The 24,165-nt window shown below is 42.6% G+C and overlaps 2 protein-coding genes across 2 annotated transcripts; both read right to left on the bottom strand.

The window, feature by feature from the left end:
• Positions 1-242: 242 nt before the first annotated feature.
• LOC311139092 (beta-Ala-His dipeptidase-like) lies at positions 243-4,732 on the bottom strand. The gene is made up of 11 exons (XM_084173975.1): positions 4,398-4,732; positions 3,849-3,992; positions 3,538-3,700; positions 3,092-3,180; positions 2,598-2,795; positions 2,418-2,502; positions 2,014-2,174; positions 1,563-1,727; positions 1,056-1,197; positions 815-962; positions 243-652 (listed from the first exon to the last, which is right to left on the bottom strand). The coding sequence occupies exons 1-11, from the start codon at positions 4,536-4,538 to the stop codon at positions 586-588; spliced, it is 1,503 nt and encodes a 500-aa protein (XP_084030101.1). The 5' UTR covers positions 4,539-4,732; the 3' UTR covers positions 243-585.
• A 726-nt stretch (positions 4,733-5,458) lies between these two features.
• LOC311139190 (cytosolic non-specific dipeptidase-like) lies at positions 5,459-9,882 on the bottom strand (the record flags this gene model as incomplete). The annotated part of the gene is made up of 11 exons (XM_084174085.1): positions 5,459-5,885; positions 6,060-6,207; positions 6,742-6,883; positions 7,181-7,345; positions 7,610-7,770; positions 7,997-8,081; positions 8,190-8,387; positions 8,568-8,656; positions 9,125-9,287; positions 9,500-9,643; positions 9,754-9,882. The coding sequence occupies 11 exons, from the start codon at positions 9,880-9,882 to the stop codon at positions 5,813-5,815; spliced, it is 1,497 nt and encodes a 498-aa protein (XP_084030211.1). The 3' UTR covers positions 5,459-5,812.
• Between the last annotated feature and the right edge of the window lie 14,283 nt (positions 9,883-24,165).

Consider the following 24,165-nt stretch of genomic DNA (forward strand, 5'->3'; position numbering starts at 1 on the left):
AGACACAAGTGTGCTGACACCTCTTTTCCTGAAACGTTCTCACAATACCCAAGGTTTTTTTCAACACGTGGGTCTTTTAACACTTGAGTAACACTTAAGTGTTTATTGAGTCACAATGTTTAAGCGTAACATTTCAGAGAGAAATTGATTGATTGACTGTCTCCTGTTAGCCACTCCTTCAACATCAACACATTGAATTCACAAGACATGCCACATTTGTCTTTTATTAGTTAATACACAGTAGAATACATTCATGAAATACAAATGGTAGAAATAGTTATTCTTGAGGGTGCTAAAATGTTGTTCTTATGGTAAGTAATAACCCTCATACGGGCTGTATAATAATACAACTTCAAAGGTCAAATAGGGGTGCTTATATTTGTCCTGTTTCACACATGTACAAGTGTGTAACCTATTCATTGTGTGGTGAAATGGAAATGTGTTTTTTTCATATCCCACTCCCCCTGAGACACCCTGGGAGAGTTGAGTCACGGCATGGGATCAGCCAGGCACTCAATTAGCTCAATACTGTCACCTACAGTATAATTATCATGGTCACAGTTTGGATGGAAATATATCCTGCATCTACTGTAGTAGTGAGAGCTCATAAAAATAAGCCGCAAACAGCTTCGTCCCTTCAATGTAGTTGTACCTGAGAGAGAAAAACAGGATTCAGTATTTTACTGAACAAGAGCTGAACTACATCTGTGTTGATGTTTGTCATGATTTATTTGCAGTGTACAAACTAAAAAACGAATTTAGGGGTGAAAACATGTCTGGAATCGTATCTCTTATTTTTCTCATCTCCTCTTACCTGCTGATCTTCTCATTCTGAGAGTGCTCTCCGTCGTCATGGCCACCTATGGGCAGCATCATCACACTCTTGCCTGTCTCCTCCTGGAAGTTCTGAGCGATAGGGATGGTGGAGCCCTCACGGATCAGCTCCGGGTCCACTCCAAACACTAACACAAGGGTAAACCACGTCTTAACTTAAACAATAAAGTTAGAAATGGTTTCAAATGAGAGCGGTTATGTAAATGGCCTCTACAACTGACCCTCTCTGACCGCTTTTTGTCCGGCAATGTATTGTGGGTCCTTCAGGTTAGCCACCCATGGTTTAGCCCCAACAGTTGCAGTCACCCTCAGCCTGTTATGGCTGTTTAGAGTGGAGAAGACCTGCTGAAGGTGCTCCTTCACCTGTGAAACATGGCATTGTAACAGGGGAGAGTTGGGCATGGAGGCTTGGAGAGGGTGGTTATGTAAGCATTCGTCTCAGGGTTTTAAATATACACATTGACTCTTGGAGTGACCAAGATCGAGTGGGCCACCGTTTCTATACTGTACACTTACTCAGAGACTAATATATTTACATTTTGGTCATTTAGAAGACGCTCTTATCCAGAGCAACTTATAGTCACTTACTACTCACTCACTGGTTACAGGGGTTACGAGGGTGTCCATGCTTGTATTTTGATCCTTAAAGTGTTTGTTGTGGGTATGCTCCTGTCCCAACAACCCTGGTACCCATGTAATTCAAACCATGACAGGTAGACACTCTGTACCTTCCTTTCCACATCTGGAGGGTCCATGTTGGGGACCTGTCGGATGGAGAACTTCCCTGTGACCTGTTTGGGGATGACAGTTTTGGTGCCTGGATCTGAGAAGGCCCCCTGGATCCCATGGATGGACAGGGATGGGTAGCGCCATCGAGCCATGAGGACATCCTCCTGCATATTAATGAACACTGTTTGTTTGTATCATGTTATATAGCTCAGATAGTGTGTATCCAAAAAAGAGTAATCACCCTCTGTCAAACAGCGACTTCTACAGTATCCACTGACCAAACACGTCTTCCTCCTCACGCCCAGATTAGTTTAGTATAGCCAACTCCAATGGTTGTTATGTTTGGCATGACAATGACCATAATTGGTAAGACAGCAGAAACAGACTGGGGCCAAACCTGAGTCACAGTTGAACCTGTCATTCCTAAAGGGTTGCACCAGTACCCAGTACCTTAGTGTCCTGTAGGAAGTGTTTGACCCCAGCCACCCTCTTCATCTCCTCCAGGTCAAAGCTGATATTGTCATAGAGCTTCCTCTCATCCTCAGTGAGGGGCGCGACATCATCAGTGACCCCAGGAACTAAGATCTTACCTGTGTGGTCCAACAGACTTCCTGTTTGGGAGGAATAAGAAATAATGAAGACATTTTTGGATGAAACATATTTTAACTAGAACTGAGTTTGGGTAAGCACCTTAGCTCATATACAACTTTATCTTAATTTCTTGCTTGGTGCAGGGACTTCTGACCTGAACTATAATGGAATGAAATGTTAATTTTTACTATCAGACAAGAGAGTAGAGCCTATATCTTCTTGAGGATTGGAAGAGCTGTCAGTCAAAAACCTCTGTATCTCACCCAGTAAGGCTATCAGATCTGACATGGGCTCCTGGATAGAACCCCCGTACACTCCAGAATGGAGGTCCAGTTTAGGGCCATCAACCTAAAACACATAACAGAGAAAGATACTGAACAAATGGTACCCTGGTAGAGTGTGTCATATTTTAATTTGACCAATCAAATGAGCTATATCATCACCTCCACAAAGAAATAGCTGCTCCCTCTGGTTCCGTAGGTCAGGGCTGGGGTTCTGGTCGCCCACACATTGTCAGAGATCACTATGAAGTCCACATCTGCAAAGAAGCTGTCGTTTCTCTTCCTGGTCAACTCCAACAGACCGTATGAGCCCACCTCCTCCAGACCCTCAATGATGAGTTTTATATTTACTGGTATCTCCTGAAATCAATAGATCCAGGCAATCCTACCAGTAAATCACTCTTCTCTTATTCATATACTGTTTGACTCCACTACAATCCACTACAATCACATAAATTGTTTTGTACTCAGACTCACATATTACCCCAAACACTCAGGTTATGATACATAGATTACAGAAACCCTTTAATAACCATTGCTATGTAAAGCAACGCTGAATGGGTTAGAGAATGTCTGAAAACTATCTAGAGACTGCTAGCGAAACATAAAGATTCAGATTCAGATTTCAGCTGTGTTGTTTCAGGGCAAATCCTAACCTTCTTTGTGGCCTGGTAGGACTCCACAGCATGAAGCCAGGCCAGGACCGGCCCTTTGTTGTCCGTGGCCCCTCGCCCATACAGGTTACCTAGGGAACCAAAACCTTGAGCCACCATCATCCTCATATTATCACACTTGTAATACCAGGGTACATGAGCTAGTTGAAGCTGGCCTATGAATGGCAGGCAGGCAATCTGGTTGTGATTATATCATCTAAGGTTTATTAAAAGATGCCATATGGGAGCAGCAAAACAGTGAGTGGACTTTCCTCTTTTTTTCTAAGTAATCAAACTTTAATTTGTTAAAAAGATCCCATTTTGGCCCAGCAAAACAGTGAGTGGACATTACGTTTTCTCAAAATTGACTTTATTTTTGTCCAGCTCCTGTTTTTGTTTTGGACCTACATCAAACCCCTCCATTCATGGCATGTAACATGCAGCAATACCTCTGATCTCTGTTAGATTGAAGGGGTCAGTGGTCCAGCCGTCCGCCATCTTGGCTGGCTGGACATCCACATGGCCATAGATACAGAGAGTAGATTTATTTGGGTCCCTCTCAAACTCAGCCAGTATCACTGGTGGAAGCTGCACAGTCTCCCCACTGGGCAGCTTGTGTGATAGACCGGAAAGGTACATGCTTTTTAAAAGGTATTTTAAGACAGATTATTACTCCCATTTGTATGACATTATCTGGAGAATAATACGTATGACTGGTGGTGAGTGTTTTCACACAAACTGAGTGTGTATTGTAGTCTACCTGATGAGTGCCTACATCTGCTAACTCCACTATGCCTCCCATCTCTTGGATCCTCACTGCTGTCATGTTCAGGATCCTTTCAACTTCTCCCCATTTTGTGTGATCTCCTGAGTTACTCTGGACAGCAACCCACTCCGTCAGCCTCTGAGTCAGGCAGCAACCAGGAGAGGGTCAGAATATAGCATAGATTGTATAATAATAACTGGACACAGCCATAGACTGTCTAGGTCAGGAATATTTGCAGAGAACACTGCAACAGCACCACTGACCCACATTCAGAATCATTTTGATGACTTAATCAGATACCACAGTATTTATCTTTAAAGTGTTAAACCACATTCCCATTTCTCCCCCCCCCCCACCCCCCTCTCGCTCTCTCTCTCACTCCCCCCATTCTCTATCTCTCTCATTACTTTGCTTCGGTTTCTCTCTATTCACCTCGCTACAGCACATAAACATGTATATTTGTGTCATTGTACAGTTCAGTAACAGCGAGTAGGTATGAGTCCCAACTCCAAGTAGAACGTCATAAAAGTGCCCGTCCCTCACCTGAACAAACTGATTTTGGTGGTCATCTATGTATTGAAACAGTGGTTTCAACATGCCTGCAGCTCCAGGGGAAGAGGAAGAGGTGGAAGAAGAGGAAGCCGATGTGTGGAGTAAGAGCAACGCAACAACAATGGGCTTCATCTGTGAAGGATAGTAAGACGCCACAGGAAGCTAGTAATAACTTACTCCGTACATTCTAGCAATATCTGCGTCAAGCTCATTCTACCTGCTTCTGCTTGTCTCTAACTACTGGTTTGGTGAGTGTAGATTTCGATGTTCCTCCTGAGAGTGTGGGGGCATTGAAATAGAATTCCCAAACAACACAGAGCAGTGACTTGAATAGGATTGTCTGTTCTAGTAATTCAATTTCTATGGTTGTAGGTAGTCTCTGGTATCTGATTGACTTGAATGGACTCTGCCAGGGCTCAAGGATCAAAGATCAGAGTGCAGTGTGACCCAACACACGATTTAGCACTGTCTCAACTGGGATTACTATTTAACTTTCTAACAGAACTAATACAGAGACTGGGAAGGATGATAACATAAGCTAAAGTTGGTGATGCCATAATAATGCATGCATACACACTCAGGTCATCACACAATCATACTGATGTTCAATATCACACACATTTTTCTGTTATGTTGAATGTAATTTCACCGTTCTTCATCTTCTTTATCACACCTTCTATGAACATGCAGCTTCTGGTTTTCCCTGACCAAGTCTTTAGTAGTGCACTTAATTAAGGAAGTCCATGAAAAACATGTACACATATTTTGCTAAAATAGTAAAGACTCACCGTAATGCTGAAGAAAATAGTGTTTCCGTGTGACAAACAAAAAGAGAGAACTGTAATATTTGCTGCTCTTTGTTTTTATGGCTGATTTTATATTTAGGGGTGGTATTGTGAAACACTTCATTATGTCTTGGTTTCAGGGGTGGTATTGTAAAACACTTCATTATGTCTTGGAGTGGTGGATATTGGTTAACACTTGAAAATGTTATTTCTAAAGAATCCCAGATAAAAAAAGATTTAGAAAACATAAAAGATTTAGAAAACATATAGTGTGTCAAACCAGTTTTATTTGCTGTTTCAAGTAGATATTTGTGTGTGAATGAGAGAGAGAAATTGAGAGAGAGAGACATTGAGAGAGAGAAAGGAGGAAAGTGAGGGAGGAAGAAAGATACAGAGAGAGAGCGAGAGAGCAAGAGAGAGAAGCGGAGTGTTGAGGCTATATCAGATGCCAAGAACTCACATGGTTTCTGGAATGTTTTGCTTAGAGGGAAAGAAACAAGAAAAGTTACAACATAACATCAGGAAAAAGGCTAAGAAAAGCCTGACTCCACTGACGGGAACTCATACAAGCTAAACATGATAGAACTGTCTTTTAATGGTGGTGAAAAAAAAGAGGTGCTCTCAGTTCTTCTTGAGATGGGCCACTTCATGGAGGTAGGCGATGAACAACTTGGTCCCCTCTATGTAGTTGTACCTGGGAAAGGAATGGGTGAGAGAAAACAATATGTCCTCAACCAATCCTTTAAAAGGAAATAAGACACTGTTGATACATCTGTGGGTGTGTGTTCGTGCATGCATGCGTAAAAATCAATAGATGTTCATCGTTAAAAAATGTATACATAAAGTATTAGGAGATTGAAGGGCTAACCTGCTCATCTTCTCATTCTGGGAGTGGAGGCCGTCGTCGAAGCCTCCGATGGGCATCATGATGATGCTCTTCCCGGTCACATCCTCAAAGGTCTTGGCGATGGGAATGGTTCCCCCTTCACGGATCAGGTCTGGCTCCACGTTAAACACTAGAGGAAAACAATGACAAGTCTGACTGCGTCATAATGCATTGTACCTGCAGTAGAGGAAAACCAAATGTAACCAGTGGGATTAGAAGCTAGGTCTCCTGCTCACCAAGTCAATGCCTTAACCTTTAGACCAAGAGTACATCTGCAAGGTCCAAGGGTGTTATTTGGGCATACAAGTCTCAGACAGGGCTACCTCTTCGCGATATTGTGATTCCAAATCCCTTCTGCTACACAAACATTACAATATCGCTGCACTGTCATGCCTTAACCACTGATAGGTCTACAGTACAACCACAGCACACTGGCTTCTTTTAGTGATAAGGATATCTATCTATGTCTGGTAACTTAACAACTCTAACGACTACAGATAGGCCTATCACTGTGAAGCTGCTGTTGTGCAATACATGTCCAGTCAGCTACTATACGGTAATCATTACCCCTATGACCACTGTTCATACAAACACACACACAGACAGCATAAGAAAGGTCCTCTGAACATGAAGGTTTGTCCAGAACAGAGTTGACTAAGTGTACCTCTCTTCACGGCTGCTTTCCCTGCCTCGTACAGGGGGTGCTTGGTGTCTGCTAACCAGGGCTTAGCCCCGATGATCATGGTCACCTTCAGCTTGTTGGGGCTCTTTCTCTTGGCAAACACAGAGTTCAGGTAGTCTGTGACCTGCAATAGAACAAATACGTAACAGGCATACATGCAGTCTTCACGTCTATTTCATTAACTGAAACCAAACTGAAATAGTGAATAACTGAATAGTAAATTAACTGAATGAGCAGAATGAGGGACATTATAATAGTGTAACAACCTGGATCAATGTTCCCTTTTCTTGGATGTATTGTATAAAGAGAGTCTGAAGGTTAGAACAATTCCAGAAATGTTTGTGTAACTGTGTGTAACTGCATGTAATTGTGTTGTCATGCAACTGTACAATGCAGTTGGTGAGAGGCGTGTACCACCCACCTGTTTCTTGACCACTGCTGGGTCCATGTTGGGGACCTGTCGGATGGAGAACTTGGCAATGACCTTAGCAGGGATGACCGTCTTGGTGCCAGGGCCAGAGAAGGCCCCCTCGATGCCATGGATAGTAACAGTAGGGTAGCGCCAACGATGGGCCAGCAGATCTACCTGAGAAATCAAATCAAATCTTATTTGTCACATGCGCCGAATAGTGCAGACTTTACCGAGAAATGTTTACTTACGAGCCCTTTCCTAACAATGCAGTTAAAAAGTACTAAAATGTACAAATCGATAAAAATAAAATAGTATCACAATAAAATATATTGTGTTACTATATACATACAGGCTATATACAAACAGAGAAACAGAGATAGGAGGAGTGAGAAACTGAAAAAAAAACATTCCAAAAAAATCCACTCCCCTGTGCATTACCTTGTTGCTGTACATGAGTTGGCTGACGCCGATCTTGGACTTATAGCTCTCAATGTCAAAGTCAATGTCCTGGTACATCTTCCACTCTTCGTCTGAGAGTGGGGCGACGGCCTCTCTGATGCCTGGGATGAGGATCTTTCCACTGGGGCTGATCAGTGTGTCTGTGGGGAAGAGATGGAGGATAGGAAAACAACATAGGTCAACACACAAGCAGTCCTTATGGACACACATTTGTAGGAATATCAAATTCTTTATTATTTGTGCCAACAGAGAGCTCACACAGACACACGGACGGCAGCTTTTCATGCAAACATGAGCCTGAGATAGCTATACATTTGGTGTTAAGATAGTATTACATTCTGTCATTCATAGAGGTTAAAAACTCACCCAATATGCCGATCAGATCTGTCATAGGCTCTATAACAGTGCCTCCATACACCCCTGAGTGTAGGTCCTGTTTGGGGCCCTCTACCTACCAAACATACAAAGTCACCATGGCTATTCATTAATGATCTTGAAAAAGTAAAGGAGTTTCCTTGGAAATTCCCACAGAATTGGCAATGCCCCCAGCCCATCCTACCTCAGCAAAGAAGTAGCAGTTCCCCCTGGTCCCGTAGGTGAGGGCGGGGCGTCGGCTCAGCCAACCACAGTCCGAGATGATGATGTAATCGACATCGGAGAAGAACGTGTCTCTCTGCGCCACGATCATGGCGTCCAGGCCATTGGACCCGGTCTCCTCCATCCCCTCGATGATGAACTTCACATTGACTGGCAGGTCCTGCATGGGGAGAGGGCAGGGGGTGGACAGGAGGAGGGGAAAAAATAAGAATTGTTATAACAAAGGGTGGCTCGCTAATAATGGTCAGTTAGACTGCAACTCAACTTGTTTCACCACATGTCTTATGTCTCTACATCTCCTATGAGTTCACTCTGATATCTTTTCTTACTGGAAACTCACAATGCTGAGGGCCTGGTAGACCTCCACTGTATGGATCCAGGCTAAGACAGGGGCCTTGTTGTCAGACGCCCCTCTGCCGTAGAGGTTTCCTTAGGGGTAGACTCAAAGTCATTATTTTCAGATACATGTCCATTCTTCACCTCACATTGACATTTAATATGCATGTATCAATTACACCAGTTACATTTCATTGGTTCAAAATACGCATGGTAAAAATCATCCCACACCCAAGTACTTGCTTCTTTCCTTCACATTAGCTATAATATCTAATGGCTGTTAGTTATAGATAGATGTTTATGTGTGTTGGGTATAGAATGGATCACTGTAAAGTACTGTAAAAAATCCTTATAATACATTTGATTGCTGTGATTGTGAACGCCTGGAATCCATAGACTACCATTGGAACCCATAGCCTACTGTTGGAACCCATAGTCTACCATTGGAACCCATAGTCTACCGTTGGAACCCATAGCCTACCGTTGGAACCCATGGCCTACCGTTGGAACCCATGGTCTACCGTTGGAACCCATAGACTACTGTTGGAAGCCATAACCTACCGTTGATGTCTGTCAGGTTGTAGGGTTCAGTGGCCCAGCCGTCCTCTAGTTTAGCAGGCTGGACATCCACATGTCCGTACACACAGACTGTCTGCTTACTTGGGTCACTGCCAAACTGGGCTGTCACAACCTTGGGTAAGGCCAATGTCTTGCCATCAGGCAGCTAAGCATGATGATAAAAGACATGGTAGATGCAGAAAATAACCTGAATACAGTTTGCAAGGCAGGGAGCATTTCTGTCAACACCCAACTTTTAGTATTGATTTCTGCAAACCAGTCTGATCTGATACTAAAGGACTCTAAAGACTAAGTTAAAAGCAAACTAAAAGATCCTATAACATACTCATTAAGTTGACCACATTCCAGAAAACTGACCTCTTGTACGCCGATGTCCACTAGTTCCACCTTCCCTCCCATGGATTGTAGTTTCTCAGCCGTCATATCCATCATGCGATGGCAGTCCGGCCTCCTCAAGACATCACTGGAGTCGCTCTCTACAGCAACCCAGTCCCTCAGAGTCTAACACACACACGCACAGACACACACACACACACAGCATTTATTTAAAATGAATATTGTATTATCAGATAATAAAACAGACAACATCGTGATCCTGTTAAGAAACTTGCCTGTACATATTCTTCCTGATGGCTGTCAACATACTGGCTTAGCTCATCATACTCAAATAAGTGATGAGGGTGAGGAGAGACACTTGATATAAAAACAAGGAGCATGGAAGGCAGTTGCCAGATCTTCATCTCTAGAAAGAATAGAAGGATTATTTCACTGAAAACTAAGCAATGATGAAAGCAATTTAATAAGGAGATATTAATAAACAAATTATTACATTCTTAAAAAGCTAATTGTTATATCTCATAATGTCTCACTACTCTTCTGCTTTTAAACTTTTAAACTATAACGACAAAGAAAATAAGTCTTACCGTAGCCTTGTAAGTTTGGACCTTCTTTAATGTTGCACTTGTCTTCAGAACCCACTGGACTGCAGTCTCCGGGGGCACACAGGGTTTTTATACCTCCGGTAACCGGCTCACCTCCTGATGGGATGGGTCACGAGGTCAAGCCTTTCCTGGAGAGAAGCCAAGAAAGCTGACAAATTACATTTTCTTGCTGACAGGCACAATTGTGGCACAATTGATCCAACTCTAAGAAAGAATGCATGCTGCGTCCCCTCGACATGAACAACATTAAGTCATGAACAAATTACAGTGAAGGACTTAATAGTCAGGTAATTTGTGGGGCCTTGCCTAACAGGGGAGTTGTAGAAGCACTACACTTGTTCACCTGCTACACTGGAAGCATAACTTCTGGCAGGGTTTAATAAACGGCTGGGTCTTTATCTGGCCACATTATACAAAATAAAATGGTTATAGAGTAAAACATGTAGGTCTACATTCTGCCTAGCTCTTGACCTAGGCCTTATTATATTCCAGAGTAATGGATTCAGTTTCCCAAACATCTAAAAGCCTTTTCTTTCTATAGCCTGAGCCTTGGCCTGTGCCTATGAAAATGGCACTCTTAGTGGTGGAGTGAGGATCAGAATGTAGTCTACAAACAAAAATAACAAACAGGACGATGAACGAAACAGCAACCAAAAACTGAAGTGGCCTAACTCAAATCATAATACAGTAGGCCTAATCTGGGGCCTCATTTATCAACCATGCACACATTTCTTACTTAAATTCTGGCGTACGTGGAGATTCTAGGATGTGCCAGAGGCTACGCATGTTTTCATTGATAAATCAGAGCACAGTCGAGGATCCTGAGAGGAGGAAGGGGAGGACCATCCTCTTAAGTGAATTTCATAAAAATAAAAAGAGTGAAACATTAAAAAATATATCATTTTTAGATAAAACTATAAAACTATATACAGTGCATTTGGAAAGTATTCAGACCCCTTCCCTTTTTCCACATTTTGTTACGTTACAGCCTTTTTCTAAAATGTATTAAATTTAAAAAATGCCCTCATCAATCAACACACAATACCACCTTTTGCAGCAATTACAGCTGCAAGTCTCTTGGGGTATGTCTCTATAAGCTTGGCACATCTAGCCACTGGGATTTTTGCACATTCTTCAAGGCAAAACTGCTCCAGCTCCTTCAAGTTGGATGGGTTACACTGGTGTACAGCAATCTTTAAGTCATACCACAGATTCTCAATTGGATTGAGGTCTGGGCTTTGACTAGGCCATTCCAAGACATTTAAATGTTTCCCCTTAAACCACTCGAGCGTTGCTTTAGCAGTATGCTTAGGGTCATTGTTCTGCTGGAAGGTGAACCTCTGTCCCAGTCTCAAATCTCTGGAAGACTGAAAGAATTTCCCTGTATTTAACGCCATCCATCATTCCATCAATTCTGACCAGTTTCCCAGTCCATGCCGATCCAAAACATCCCCACAACATGATGCTGCCACCACCATGCTTCACTGTGGAGATGGTGTTCTCGGGGTGATGAGAGGTGTTGGGTTTGCGCCAGACATAACGTTTTCCTTGATGGCCAAAAAGCTCAATTTTAGTCTCATCTGACCAGTGTACCTTCTTCCATATGTTTGGGGAGTCTCCCACATGCCTTTTGGTGAAAACCAAACATGTTTGCTTATTGTTTTCTTTAAGCAATGGCTTTTTCTGGCCACTCTTCCGTAAAGCCCAGCTCTGTGGAGTGTACGGCTTAAAGTGGTCCTATGGACAGATACTCCACTCTCCGCTGTGGAGCTTTGCAGCTCCTTCAGGGTTATCTTTGGTCTCTTTGTTGCCTCTCTAATTAATGCCCTCCTTGCCTGGTCCGTGAGTTTTGGTGGGCGGCCCTCTCTTGGCAGGTTTGTTGTGGTGCCCTATTCTTTCAATTTTTTAATAATGGATTTAATGGTGCTCCGTGGGATGTTCAACGTTTCGGATATTTCTTTATAACCCAACCCTGATCTGTACTTCTCCACAACGTTGTCCCAGACCTGTTTGGAGAGCTCCTTGGTCTTCATGGTGCCGCTTGCTTGGTGGTGCCCCTTGCTTAGTGGTGTTGCAGACTCTGGGTGTCACGACTTCCTCCGAAGCTGCCTCCTCTCCTTGTTCGGGCAGGCTTGGGCGGTCGTCGTCACCGGCCTTCTAGCCACTGCCGCTCCTCGTCTCATCATTCCATTTGTTTTGTCTTGTTTATTACACACACCTGGTTCATATCCACTCATCAGTACCTGTATAAGTGTTCCCTTTGCCCCCTTGTCTTTGTGTGTGATTGTTTATTGTGGAGGATAGTGAAGCTCGGTGGAGCTCCGTGTACTTGGTATCGCCGCGATATTTTCCCGTGTGCCTTTTTTTTGACGCATTACTGCGTAACTTTGTATTTGCAGAATAAAGCCTGTTATTCTGTGGTTTACCCTCCTGCGCTTGACTCCTTCAACATCACCTCATCACACTGGGGACTTTCAGAACATGTGTATATATACTGAGATCATGTGACAGATCATGTGACACTTAGATTGCACACAGGTGGACTTTATTTAACTAAATATGTGACTTATGAAGGTAATTGGTTGCACCAGATCTTATTTAGGGGCTTCATAGCAAAGGGGGGGATACATATGCACGCACCACTTTTCTGTTATTTAATTTTTAGAATTTTCTTTAAAACTTTTTTTATTTTTTTTCACTTCCAAATAAAAATCAATTTAAATTACAGGTTGTAATGCAACAAAATAGGAAAAACGCCAAGGGGGATGAATACTTTTGCAAGGCACTGTAGCTAGTGAATGCAGCTAGCTAGTTTAGCCTACTCAAACACCCGGCTCAAACAGAGAGGGATGCTATGTTAGCTTGCTGGCTATGGCTATCCAACACTGGAACTCTTCCAAGTCAAGGTAAGCTTTTGGTTTTATTAATTTATTGCCGTTGGGGCCTGCCGGTGTAACTGCTAAACTGCTTGCTGCCTACACTGTACTGCATGATTGTAGCGGGTTTACCAACACGTTAGTTCTAGTAGCTACGATTATGTAGGTAGGCTGTGTGTAGCGATTAGCGGTTATGATATGTAGGTTTGGCTTGTTTTTTTCCGCCTGGTCACAGACAGCTGATGTGTTGTGCACTGAAGTCCACAAGCAAAGGGAAAAGGTGAGAGGAGCAGAGCACGTAGATGCGAGAAGGAATTCTACAATGAGCAAAATGAGCATGCTGTTTGTATGTGACTGCTATGAAAGTGACCTGTGTTTGCGTGTGATCAGGTTGTGTATTCATTCCGCCGATTCTGTTGAAAAACTTTTCTTAAACGGAAGCAAATGGAACGAAACGAGGATAAACACACCTGAATTTGCCCAATAGAAACTCTTGTTTGCAACTGTTGGACTAATGATTACACCCTAGATCAGCTAGATGCAGGCAAGAGTGTGCAAGGCGGTATTGAATGTGTCACTCTCTGCCACCTTGAATACTCAAATTTGTCTCTCAACCTGGGAACCTACGTTGTAAACGTTCATTCATAGGCTATGTTGTAGCAAACTCATGATCTGAATAGGGAAAATTCAAGTATCATGTAGTAGCCTAAACCTATCGACGTTACATTGAGCTGGGTATGAATGACAGTCAACCAATATGCTGTAATAGAAATAAGGCCATGCTCATTAAAATAATGTATCTTCCTCCCTCATCTTAAATGTAACCGACTGCCACTGTAGAGCCATATTATATTTGTGCGTCATGATAGAGCGCTACAACCCTGCCTGTAAAACACCCTCCATTCACCTTTTATGGTAACAAAAACGCCTTAATTTGCGTATAATGTGAACATCTAGCAAACCAAAGGTTGTGAGTTCAAAAATCTATTGGTGGGCGTCTCATCAGAGACAACTTTAACATTTTTGCTAATTAGCAACTTTTCAACTACTTACTACTTTTTTAGCTACTTTGCAACTGCTTAGCATGTTAGCTAACCCTTTCCCTAACCCTAACCTTAACCCTTTCACCTAACTCCTAAATCGTGCGCACCTTTGATAAATGCCTGAACCTACGTCAACCTCACGATGTCTTCTCAGTCCTCAGGACAGAAATAAAGGCGCTTAAATGTCCTTCTAATGTGGCATGTAACTGGACCACACCAGTATTGGTCAATTAGAAACGTTGTCACCACCCAACACCCATGATAATTGCCGCTTCTGAGATGCAGCTGTTTCGGAAATTCAAATCCCCCTACCCAAGCATAGTATAGGAATAAAGAATTCACCTCTTAAATTCCAACAATATACACTACAGGTAAGTTTGCAAACATTTCTTGTTATTGTAGTGCTGGAATCTTTTTCATATATACCTCACCTGCGACCCGTAATAAGACTAAATATTTAATTTCATTGTAAAAGGTTAAGGAATCCTTTATACAAGGCAAAACCATAAGTTACAAGGCATCACTGGCATTAAGGCAGTCAAAATCTAGGCATGATCAGAGCGGGAGAGAGAGACAAAGAAACCATGGCTCATACAGTAGCACAAGTGGAGGAGGTGGGCCTTTCCTCTTTTGTTCTCTATTGCTCCTCTATTATTCCTCAAGCAAGGGGAAGGCTGATGACATCAAATGCCTTATAAATTGTTTATTACAGAACCTTAAAATATAGTGTTACCTCGCTTTTCAGCAGTAAAAGTTCAAAAATTGTTGGAGGACGTCTTTACGTTAACTTCCAATCAGATCATCAGGCTTACAGGATGTGATCACAACAGCATCTCTGCTTCCCAGAGGTGTCAAGATGGGGGCTTAGAGATAGCAACACAGAAAAGGAAGAATTCCTGAGAAGACAAAGGAATCCTTGCATACAGTATTGTTGAGAGTAATTTCGGGGGCTGGTTTACAAAATGTAAATAGCGGACTAATTACCAAAACATCTGCACTTCGTACATTTGTATTGGTGACATTTATTTGACAAAAGACAAGATAACAAGTGCTAATATTAACAGAGCAACAAACTGTCGGCGTCCAACTAGGCTGCACTCTCCTCTAACAGGGCCGAATACTAATTTAAGATTTCCGCGCATTAATCGGATTTTAGCACAAATCTCTCAATGAAGTCAATAATGTAACTTTTGCATAACTGTATTGCCTGTTGATGCAGAATAATCACCACCAATAATGGCCCACGCAATTGAGGGAATCCCTTGTGGTCACGCTGTGCACACAGTATGGACACCAAATAATAAACCAACTAATTGGAAAACCAAGTATAATCCCATTATCCTGCATGACAGTTGGACAATTAGTGCTTTTAAAAATAGAAACGTTGCTTCCTGCTCTTTTGTGTCTCTGTAGTCCTCCCAGTATGAGAGGTAGAGCCCAAAGCCAACTTTATAGATGTTTCACTGTAGCCTATCCCACTGGGATTCACACTACTCTACAGATGTCACAGACACTGTGTTTAGACACTGTGTTTACACAGCCACCCTGAGAACCCAATTCAGAATTTTTTTCCATATCCAATCCTTTTTTCTGACTGTCTACACTCAGTTTTATATGGCTGCGTTTACACAGGCAGCCCAATTCTGATATTTTTCCCACTAATTGGTCTTTTGACCAATCACATCAGATATTTTCATGTCAGATCTTTTTCAGAAAAAAATATCAGAATTGGGCTGCCTGTGTAAACACAGCATATGTGACCCATATCATATGTGCACATTCACACTGATGTAGCCTCTGAAGTAGCACACAGATGCAATGCTCAAGGAAGTCTCGAGGTTTTGCTCGCCTGACGTAGAGTATCTTATGATAAGCTGTAGACCACACTATTTACCAAGAGAGTTTTCATCTATATTTTTCATAGCTGTCTATTTAACACCACAAACCAATGCTGGCATTAAGATTGCACTGAATGAGCTGTATAAGGCCATACGTGAACAGGAAAACGCTCATCCAGAGGCAGCGCTCTTAGTGTCCGGGGACTTTAATGCAGGGAAACTTAAATCTGTTCTACCTAATTTCTATCAGCATGTTAAATGTGCAACCAGAGGGAAAAAAATCTCTAGACCACCTTTACTCCACACACAGAGACGCATACAAAGCTCTCCCTCGCCCTCCATTTGGCAAATCTGACCATTACTCTATCCTCCTGATTCCTGCTTATAAGCAAAAACTAAAGCAGGAAGCACCAGTGACTCGGTTAATAAAAAAGTGGTCAGATGACGCAGATGCTAAGCTACAGGACTGTTTTGCTAGCACAGACTGGAACATGTTCCGGGATTCTTCAGATAGCATTGAGGAGTACACCACATCAGTCACTGGCTTCATCAATAACTGCATCGATGACGTCATCCCCACAGTGACCGTACGTACCCCAACCAGAAGCCATGGATTACAGGCAACATCCGCACTGAGCTAAAGGGTAGAGCTGCCGCTTTCAAGGAGCGGGACTCTAATCCGGACGCTTATAAGAAATCCCGCTATGCCCTCCGATGAACCATCAAACAGGCAAAGAGTCAGTACAGGACTAAGACTGAATCGTACTACACCGACTCTGACGCTCGTCGGATGTGGCAGGGCTTGAAAACTATTACAGACTACAAAGGGAAGCACAGCCGCGAGCTGCCCAGTGACACAAGACTTCCAGACGAGCTAAACCACTTCTATGCTCGCTTCGAGGCAAGCAACACTGAAGCATGCATGAGAGCACCAGCTGTTCCAGATGACTATGTGATCACGCTCTCCGTAGCCAATGTGAGTAAGACTTTTAAGCAGGTCAACATTCACAAGGTCGCAGGGCCAGACGGATTACCAGGACGTGTACTCCAAGCATGTGCTGACCAACTGGCAAGTGTCTTCACTGACATTTTCAACATGTCCCTGACTGAGTCTGTAATACCAACATGTTTCAAGCAGACCACCATAGTCCCCGTGCCCAAGGACACTAATATAACCTGCCTAAATGACTACCGACCCGTAGCACTGACATCTGTAGCCATGAAGTGCTTTGAAAGGCTGGTCATGGCTCACATCAACACCATTATCCCAGAAACCCTAGACCCACTCCAATATGCACAGATGATGCAATCTCTATTGCACTCCACACTGCCCTTTCCCACCTGGACAAGAGGAACACCTACGTGAGAATGCTATTTATTGACTACAGCTCAGCATTCAACACCATAGTGCCCTCAAAGCTCATCACTAAGCTAAGGATCCTGGGACTAAACACCTCCCTCTGCAACTGGATCCTGGACTTCCTGACGGGCCGCCCCCAGGTGGTAACAGTAGGTAACAACACATCTGCCACACTGATCCTCAACACGGGGGTCCCTCAGGGGTGCGTGCTCAGTCCCCTCCTGTACTCCCTGTTCACCCATGACTGCATGGTCAGGCACGATTCCAACACCATCATCAAGTTTGCGGACGACACAACACTGACAACGATGAGACAGCCTATAGGGAGGAGGTCAGAGACCTGGCCGTGTGGTGCCAGGATAACAACCTCTCCCTCAACGTGACCAAGACAAAGGAGATGATTGTGTACTACAGGATAAAAAAGAGGACTGAGCACGCCCCCATTCTCATCGACGGGGCTGTAGAGGAACAGGTTGAGAGCTTCAAGTTCCTTGGTGTCCACATCACCAACGAACTATCATGGTCCAAACACACCAAGACAGTCGTGAAGAGGGCACGACAAAGCCTATTCCCCCTCAGGAGACTGAAAAGATTTGGCATGGGTCCTCAGATCCTCAAAAAATTATACAGCTGCACCATCAAGAGCATCCTGACTGGTTGCATCACCGTCTGGTATGGCAACTGCTCGGCCTCCGACCGCAAGGCACTACAGAGGGTAGTGCGTACGGCCCAGTACATCACTGGGGCCAAGCTTCCTGCCATCCAGGACCTCTATACCAGGCGGTGTCAGAGGAAGGCCCTCAAAATCCAGCCACCCTATTCATAGACTGTTCTCTCTGCTACCGCACGGCAAGCGGTACCGGAGTGCCAAGTCTAGGTCCAAAAGACTTCTCAACAGCTTCTACCCCCAAGCCATAAGACTCCTGAACAGCTAATCATGGCTACCCAAACTATTGCTGTTTAAACATTAGGGAAAGATCAGATAGGTATCAGTATGCCAAATAATTAAATAGGGTCTGGCTCCAGCATATACCTTCTCAGGACACAGATGCTGTGAGACATGCGAGCTGAGAACGGATGTTGAATAGTGCCAGAGAGCTAGCTTCTAGCTAGCTAGCTAGTGTAGCCAATTTATCAAGGTGACAGCTAAAGCTTGGTTTCGATTGATTGTAGTGATTTTCGCCAAAAAAGTACAAGTATGGTATTGACATTGTATGACAAAACTAAAATAATCCTGAACAATCAGCTCACTCTCCCAATTTCAACCACTATGATACTAACACTGACACCTAGCTAATGTTAGCCACAAATGTGTAACATAACGTACAAATTGTAGGGACAGCTACAAGTGCATACATATCATAGAAACGTAATATATCATTTGAAATGGAGGGATACAAGAAAACGTCTACCATGTTACGGCTCGAGTTCAGGTTGCGCACGAACATACCTTCTTAGATGCAAAAATACCATCTGAGACACATGCGCATGCACTTTGATATTCACAGACCAGGTAGCTTCAGCCCACAAAATCTGCAGCTGGATGCTTCCAAAAAAATTTGCTAAATATTTGAATTGGGCTGCCTGTGTAAACACAGCCAGACAGTTTAAAATAAGTTAAAGATGCAATCCAGCTATTTTTGACCTTCTCCTGTTGAAAAACAATACTCCAAGTATAAATACAGTCATGTACACAAGGGTAAAACAATATGTTTTGAGTAAAATCGTTTTTTTTGGGACACAACTGGAAACTTCAAGAGTTGGCCTTTCAAGGAGTTGGTCTGATGCGTTTACTCTGATGTCATCGGCATCCACCCTTGCTTGTGGGAACAATAGAAGAGCAATAGAGGACAAAAGAGGAAAGGCCAATCCGCCCCACTTGTGCCATGTCATGTCATACCTGGACCCCCTATTGAGATGTGCCTTTTGTTAAGTAAATCAGGTGATAAATGAGGTGAAAAGGAGCCTGAAGTGTGTCTTTAAATGAAAATGCATAACAATAGTACACTTGTGACAACACCAAAACAAGGTATACGCTAGTCTCTTTTAGCAGTCTTGTGTGTGTTTGTGATGTAGAGTGTTTCTAGGGAAACAGATTAAGCCCATTCCTTTGAGATTAAATACTAGGCAATAAAGCATGCACCCCATCACTACTTTATTTACAGAGCTGAAAATCAGATTAATTAAAAATAGCAAGATCAAGGACCCTTTAAACTGACATACAAGACATGTATGTATCCTAAAAGGTTGGAAAATAAGGGTTTACTTTTCTTTAAAAGTTTGCATTGTTAACCAGAAAACTGTTTGATTTGGCCTACTTTGCTCTGTATTGTTCTTTGTGTCTCTTAGTTCTCTCTCTCTTTCCCCTTTTCGATGGTTTCATTATCTCTGATTCCAGGTCAATGAAATACGTAGGCCTACCTAGCCAGAATGGATCCTACTTGAGGTTCAGTGGTAAGTTCAATTTTCTCCTTCAAGTCGAAACGATGCTATGCCAATTTGTTGGCACCGTTGTGACAAATGAAGGATATGGCTTGAAAGCGTACCTTATTTCGAAGATGGAAGATGTCGCTGTACTCCTATTTATCCCAGTTGCGAAATCAAGAATATTAAAATACTTATAGTTTATAAATAAGCTTCCCTTTTTTGTCAGCATGCTAGGCTAATGCAATAGGAATTTCCAGGTGTTCAAAAAGTTGAGTAGTCGTTGATAAAGTCAATCAAAAATCTATCCGGTTTACTACAAGTTGCAAAAGGGAGACACCACCCAGCACAGAAGCAGAGAAGATGTCTAACTGGCCACTTGGGTACAGGCCCTTTATCTCCTAATCAGACAGCACCAAAAGTTCTGTAAACACCAGCCCAAAGACTTGTAGGACATCAAACAAAAGGCAGTGACTTTGTCAGCTGCTACAGAATCACAGTGTCCACAGAATGTCATCAATACAATACAACAGTGAATAAACAGTGTGTCCTCGGTTCTTATACCTCCAGTCTGACATCAATCACTATCAACAGATATGAGACAAATCCATAACAATGTTCTGATGAAGGTCATTGATGAAGGATGAATAGTCAAGCTTTTGAATAGTCAAGCTTTTAAAAACATGTTTTTAATGGTGAGCAAGCGTTGCACCTTTTCCTTTTCAATGGTGATGTTAGGGCGTTTTCACACTAGGTCCCTTTCAGCCATTTTTTGTGAACTCAGTGCGGTTCTCCGAATTTTTTGTGCAGTGTGAACACTCCAAAGGAACTCAGACCTCTCAAAAGAGCCCCCGAAGCAAACCGAACTGAGACCATCTCGAGAGGTGTCCTGAGTTTCCGTTTGCTTGAATTCCGCGGTCCGGTTTCCTTTTTTAGGGCAATGGGAACACAAAGCTCCCCAGGTTCGCTTGTCATTATTCCCGTACCACACACTAGACACACTAGACTACTGCAACACTGTTTCCCCTGCCATAAACCCTCACATTGGTGCCACAAAAGAGAGAAGATTATGATGTGCAGGTTCGTGGAAAAAACGTGTGCAAAACACTATATATCCACCTCACTCTCAGAGAAATAAGTAGTCCTGCTAGGTTTTATACATACAAATGTGACAAATAATTACATTTGTAATAAAGAACAGTACAAATGATACATTTGTGACATCAATATTTAATGATAAAAAATTAAATAAATACAGTAATATGGGATCTGTGTGTAAAATATTTACATTTGACATTTTAGTCATTTAGCAGATGCTCTTATCCAGAGCAGCTTACAGTTAGTCCATTCATCTTAAGATTGCTAGGTGAGACAACCACATAAATGTCACATATCACATCAAACCATAAGACAGTGACTTTGTCAGCTGCTACAGAATCACACAGTGTCCACAGAATGTCATCAATACTGTACAATACAACAGTGAATAATCAGTGTGTCCTCGTCCTTGTACTAGGATCTCCAGCCTGGCGTCAATCACAGTATCAACAGATATGAGACAAATCCATAACAACATTCTGATGAAGGCCATTGTTGAAGGCTGAAACATCAAGCTTTTAATAGTTGCTTAAATAAAATAACAAGTTTTTAATGGTGAGTGAGCGTTGTGCCTTTTCCTTTTCAATGGTGATCTTACATTTCCCCAAACTAATGCTAAAGCAGCCCATTGGATTCCACAACACTTCCAGCAGCTACTCACCCCAATGCTATGCATCACATTTCATACAATCCAATGGGCTACTTTAGCATTAGCTAGCCTAGCATGCTGACGAAAAAGGAAGTTTAATAAAAAACTAACAGTATTAATAACCTCTTAAGGATCTGACCCATTTTTTCAATTTTCGCTTAAAATGACATACCGAAATCTAACTGCCTGTAACTCAGGACCTGAAGCAAGGATATGCATGTTCTTGATACCATTTGAAAGGAAACACTTTGAAGTTTGTGGAAATGTGAAATTAATATAGGAGAATATAACACATTAGATCTGGTAAAAGATAATACAAACAAAAAAAACATGCGTTTTCCTATTTTTATTTTATTTTTTATCATCTTTGAAATGCAAGAGAAAGACCACAATATAATATTGCAGTTTAGGCGCAATTTAGATTTTGGCCACTATATGTCAGCAGTGTGTGTGCCAAGTTTCAGATTGATCCAGTGAAGCATTGCAATACTGGACTATTTTGTATCAAGTCTGCCCAAATGTGCCAAATTGGTCAATTGATACATTTTCAAGTACATAACTATAGAGAACATACAAAAATGATATGGTAATACAAAATGTAAGTTTACACACTCCTAGGAATGTCATACATGATGGATCATTAGCTTATACACTAACTTTCACACATCTGGCCGGGCGGGGTGGGTGGGGAGCCAGAGACAGCAAGGGTTCAAACTGTAGAACCCAGTTCCTACATTTGAATGTAAAAATTGATTTTATCAAACAAAACTATGCTACATTTTATCTCTGGGACCCTCAGGATGACAAATCAGAGCAAGAAAGGATAACAAGCGAAATAATACATCTTCAAATATAACTAATTAGAACACAAGTACTCAATCAACATAGTAGAGATAAAAACATAGCAAACAGAAGACATAGAAGGCACAGTATGTGGGTATGTGTGGATGTATTGTGATGGAAGGTGTGGTGTGCATTTTTGTGTTTGGAAAAGTGTGGCATTAAGTGAGTGAGAAAGGAAATGGTTGCATATCCCAGAATTAACGTGTGTCTCTGAGCAGGGGTTGTGAAAGAGAGCTTTCAATTTTGTGCAGTTGAGGGATATACATTTTAAAATAAAGTATACATCTAATCTATTTTTTTATTGTCCTATCATGATGGAACGGTCCCCAACCCTCTATCCTAGACACCACCTGAGCGACCCATACACCAAAGAGAAGTCCCCATCTGTTTTATGGGCCTGCTGTAAGTTGCCTCTATGCAGCCAAAACAGAAAGATAAATGCGGTCAGAGACCTACTAGAGCAGCACCACCCCCTCAAGATTCTGAGCCTGCCTGGCAGGGTTGGTCCTACAAAGCCAGAGCCCCCTGATGGGAGAGCATAATATACAAGGAAATTCTCAAAGCTGCTAATGGGAACCTTGACGACTTTGTACCTAGCCGGTGGGGATTCCGGTGGGGTACCCCAACCCTGGTAGTGGCAGTGCTGGCAACACTGGCTGCAGTAACCCATGGGGAGGGGGTCACACTCGGACAATCAGAGAGGGGGCATATTATTGTGGTCCTGGATGCTTGGGAAAAATAGTTACAACAGGGGACCAGAGTGTTTGTGTCTCATGGGAAGAGTGTGGATCTGATCTCCATCACCTAGGACTTGACATAGGTTAATCAAATCTAAAATATTTGTCAATTTTTACTCAATCTTGCATGCTTTCTCAAACAGCTGTAACTGTATATGCATTCGTGAATCAGGTCCTTTCTTGAGTTGGGCTCTGGGATGTAACAACCGTTGAGCATCTGAGCTTATGGTTGATTGTGGAGGAAAGGGGTTGAGTGTGTGCGAGTGTGTGTGTGTGTGTGTATCCCACATCTGTTGCAAGGGGGTACGGATGTTAGTGAGAATATAGGAAGAACCACAATAATTGTTCGCTAAAATAATAATTGCTTGACAAAAATGTAATGTAATACAATGGCAATTGGGTTATAGGTAACAATCTTTCGCATGAACTGCCGACATTATTACGCATATTAATTGATAATGACAGAATTTAAGATATACAAGATATTTGAATAGATATATATTTTTAATAGCTATATATATATTGAGGTGAGAGCATTGGAAATGTTTTTGGCGGTTGACCTGCTTCTGTTTTATGGGTGGCACTGTGTGCTGTTTTCGAAGGATGGGTCCTGGCCTCTTGGGGGGCCAAGGGATCCGGGGGGACGGGGGTGGTATGCCGATCAATGGGATGGCAACCCAACTTGGGATGTGGAGGTGCTTTAGCGGGGGGAATAGTGGAGAACAATTGGAAGGTTACTTAGTAGCGTTGCAAATATCATGGTACAGCTAAACTCAGCAAAAAAAGAAACGTCCCTTTTTCAGGACCCTGTCTTTCAAAGATAATTCGTAAAAAATCCAAATAACTTCACAGATCTTCATTGTAAAGGGTTTGAACACTGTTTCCCATGCTTGTTCAATGAACCATAAACAATTAATGAACATGAACCTGTGGAACGGTCGTTAAGACACTAACAGCTTACAGACGGTAGGCAATTAAGGTCACAGTTATGAAAACTTAGGACACTAAAGAGGGCTTTCTACTGACTCTGAAAAACACCAAAAGAAAGATGCCCAGGGTCCCTGTTCATCTGTGTGAACGTGCCTTAGGCATGCTGCAAGGAGGCATGACGACTGCAGATGTGGCCAGGGCAATAAATTGCAATGTCCGTACTGTGAAACACCTAAGACAGCGCTACAGGGAGACAGGACGGACAGCTGATCGTCCTCGCAGTG

Source organism: Coregonus lavaretus, assembly GCF_964263955.1.
Source record: "Coregonus lavaretus genome assembly, chromosome: 13".
Lineage (NCBI taxonomy): Eukaryota > Metazoa > Chordata > Actinopteri > Salmoniformes > Salmonidae > Coregonus > Coregonus lavaretus.

What these genes read in the sequence shown, in the direction of transcription:
- LOC311139092 (XM_084173975.1), bottom strand. Translation starts at nt 4,538, where the DNA reads ATGAAGCCCATTGTTGTTGCGTTGCTCTTACTCCACACATCGGCTTCC. An exon ending in ACCAAAATCAGTTTGTTCAG is followed by an intron (nt 3,993 to 4,397) that starts GTGAGGGACGGG and finishes TGCCTGACTCAG; the next exon opens with AGGCTGACGGAGTGGGTTGC. An exon ending in CAGATGTAGGCACTCATCAG is followed by an intron (nt 3,701 to 3,848) that starts GTAGACTACAAT and finishes CTATCACACAAG; the next exon opens with CTGCCCAGTGGGGAGACTGT.